Raw genomic sequence first — 3326 nt, forward strand, 5'->3', positions numbered from 1 at the left:
CACTATAGGAGAGAGAAAACCCAGCTGATCATAAAGCTTACACTATAGGAGAGAGAAAACCCAGCTGATCATAAAGCTTACACTATAGGAGAGAGAAAACCCAGCTGATCATAAGAGTGTACACTCTATAGGAGAGAGGAAATCCCACTGATCATAAAGGCTTACACTCTATAGGAGAGACACTGAGAACCCTGCTGACCATAAGAGTGTACATTCTATAGGAGAGAGAAAACCCTGCTTATTATTAGAGAGTACACTCTATAGGAGAGACAGTGAGAACCCCACTGACCATAAGAACTTACACTTTATAAAAGAGAGAAAACTCCACTGATCATAAGAGCTTACACTCTATAGGAGCAACAGTGAGAGCCTCGCTGACCATAAGAGCTTACACTCTACAGCAAAGAGAAAAAACCCACTGACCATAAGAACTTACACTCTAAAGGTGAAAGCGAAAAACCAACTGACCACAAGAGCTTAAACTGAATAGGCAAGAGACATAGACGACCCATCTCACTGTCAGAGTTTACATTCTTTAGGAGAGAGGAAAAGAGAGGGTGGACCCCACTTACCATAAGAGCTTACACTTTACACGAGAGAGATTTACCCAGTGACTCTGGAGATGGAAAATCACTCTGCCGTACAAACTGTGCTCCACTGGGAACCACTCATCTGTGATGGCTCAGGTACCACTGTACAAGGTGTGATAATCCTCTGGATGTCATACCTGAAGGACATTATGGAATGGCCCCCATGGCCACAAAAAAAAACATTCGCCCGCTCTCTGCTGCTTCATCAATGTTAGAAATGGTACCAGGCAAGGTTTTTTGTGAGCTGGAAGTCAAATCTTAAAATGTTTGAATTTATGTGAGACCATAGATTTCAGATAATTCAACTCAAATACAAAGCTCTGCTGATCGATCCACTCATCATTACAGTATAACCTTTTAAAAATAGATCTTTGGGACAAAAATACATTGTTAAACCTTAGAAGCCACCAAAACCCGTCTTTCTATTACTTTTTAAGCTCTGCAGTATAATGGTTGGATCCTAGATGTGGTGAACTATTATTCTCTTTTCTTCTTTTTCAGATTCACGATGGACATTGTGAACCACACAGCTATCACTCAGTTCATTTTGATAGGACTAACCAATGCCCACGGCCTTCAAATACTGTTATTTATTCTATTTTTAATCGTTTATGCCTGTTCCTTCTTGAGTAACCTTTGTTTGATGCTTTTGATAGTGATGAATCATCATCTTCATACTCCTATGTATTTTTTCCTTAGTCATTTGTCTTTTGTTGACCTATGTTATTCTTCGACTATTACCCCCAAGATGCTGGCAGATCTTACCTCGGAGTCCAAGTCTATTTCATCCTTAGGTTGTTCCACCCAAATGTTTACCTTTGCTATGTTTGCCACATCGGAGAGTTTCTTAGTCACTTCCATGGCATACGACCGTTATGTAGCAATTTGCCAACCACTTGCCTATCATAGCATCATGAATAGTTCTACATGTTGGGCTTTGGTATCTGGAACCTACTTTAGCAGCTTCGTGGCATCCCTTACACACACTATTACTGTTTTTAACTTTCCCCTATGTGGCTCCAATGAAATCAATCACTTCTATTGTGACATCCCCCCACTTCTGAAGCTTACATGTGTCTACGCTCACATCCGTAAACTCGTTGTCTTTTCAATGGCTCTTGTGATGGGGGTTATTTCTTTTTTTGTCATTCTGATGTCCTATGTCTTAATAATATATAATATTTTGGGAATTCATTCGGCAGAAGGACGACACAAAGCATTTTCCACCTGCGCATCGCACCTTATTATTGTTATCTCTTTCTACAGCACTGTATTTGGAATTTATTTCCGTCCAAGCTTGGGATTAAATTTGGACAGTATTGACAAGGTTTTCTCCATATTTTACACTGTGGCCTCCCCATTATTGAACCCTATAGTGTACAGTTTTAAAAATGAAGAAGTTAAAAAAGCATTAAAAAATATTTTAGGTGTTAACATTTTATCACACACTTAGGCCTTTTTTTCCAGAAATTATTCATTTAAATATTAGAGAATCATATATTGTATCTAAATATTAGCTACAGTCATGTATTTATGGAAATCACAGGATGGATAGACATTGGCAAATAATAAACAAAGGAAAAAAGATTTTCAAAAACTCTTCATTTATTCATTACCTAGTATGAGCGAAGTAGCAATCCCCACACTTATACACCTTGGCTGATAAAATGCTCCAATGCTCGGTAGTCAAATCAAGCAGGTCTGACGTCCGGACAGGCTCAACTCAAGTACCGAGTATAATGGAAGTCAGAGGGAAACTCAAGAATTTTCCAGAAAACACTAACAGGAGGGCTGGGTAGGCAAGAAAATCATTTAAATGGATGGAACAGCATGGAAATGGAATGGGGACAGCATCTCTGACTCTGAGGTCGTTGCTGGAAAAAAGTCACAATACGCCACTTTTACGGACCGACAATAAAACATACAAAACAGAAGATACAATGGATTTTGCAAGAAGAAATGTTAGAAAACATTATTTCCTGTATAATAACTTGTATGTAAGGTAAAATTAAAAAAAGGGGGAAAAACGCCTCCTCCACCTCTTAATAGCCGGTCCATCTCTCACCATATTTGCCCTTCGCCTATGACTACAGTAGATGACTTAAGCGGGCTTTACACGCTACAATATATCTAACGATGTGTCGGCGGGGTCATGTCGTAAGTGACACACATCCGACATAGTTAGTGATATTGTTGTGTGTGAAACCTATGTGCGATTGCGATTGAACGAATAAACGTTGACCGCATACACGTCGTTCAAAACCTAAAAATTGAACGTCGGGTTGTTCAATGTTCCCGAGGCAGCACACATCACAGTGTGTGACACCCTGGGAACGATGAACTGCAGCTTACCTGCGTCCCGCGGCTCCCGCCGGCTATGCGGAAGGAAGGAGGTGGGCGGGATGTTTACGTCCCGCTCATCTTCGCCCCTCTGCTTCTATTGGCCGGCTGCTGTGTGACATCGCTGTGACGCCAAACGTCCCTCCGACTGCAGGAAGTGGATGTTCGCTGCCCACATCAAGGTCGTATGGTAGGTAAGTACAGTACATGTGACGGCAATTAATCGTTTGTACGACACGGTCAACAAATTGAACGTGCCACACATACGGCGGGGGCGTGTCACATCGCATACGATATCGTATGCTTAATTGTAAGGTGAAAAACAAAAAGCCAGCACTAAATGTGCACTTCAGCACTAAAATTCCAAACTGTACTTATTATAAAAATTTTGAGATT

At 40.7% G+C, this 3326-nt stretch overlaps 1 protein-coding gene across 1 annotated transcript; it reads left to right on the forward strand.

The window, feature by feature from the left end:
- The first annotated feature begins 1098 nt into the window (after nucleotides 1-1098).
- On the forward strand, nucleotides 1099-2043 carry LOC142282374 (olfactory receptor 5G26-like). The gene has a single exon (XM_075332975.1). It carries the CDS (start codon nucleotides 1099-1101, stop codon nucleotides 2041-2043), a length of 945 nt encoding a protein of 314 aa, XP_075189090.1.
- The last annotated feature ends 1283 nt before the right edge of the window (nucleotides 2044-3326 follow it).

The sequence above is a fragment of the Anomaloglossus baeobatrachus genome, unplaced genomic scaffold, assembly GCF_048569485.1.
Source record: "Anomaloglossus baeobatrachus isolate aAnoBae1 unplaced genomic scaffold, aAnoBae1.hap1 Scaffold_5081, whole genome shotgun sequence".
In the NCBI taxonomy this organism is placed as follows: domain Eukaryota; kingdom Metazoa; phylum Chordata; class Amphibia; order Anura; family Aromobatidae; genus Anomaloglossus; species Anomaloglossus baeobatrachus.

Bases quoted from the DNA above. Each gene is read 5' to 3' on its own strand.
- LOC142282374 (XM_075332975.1), top strand. From the start codon at position 1,099: ATGGACATTGTGAACCACACAGCTATCACTCAGTTCATTTTGATAGGA.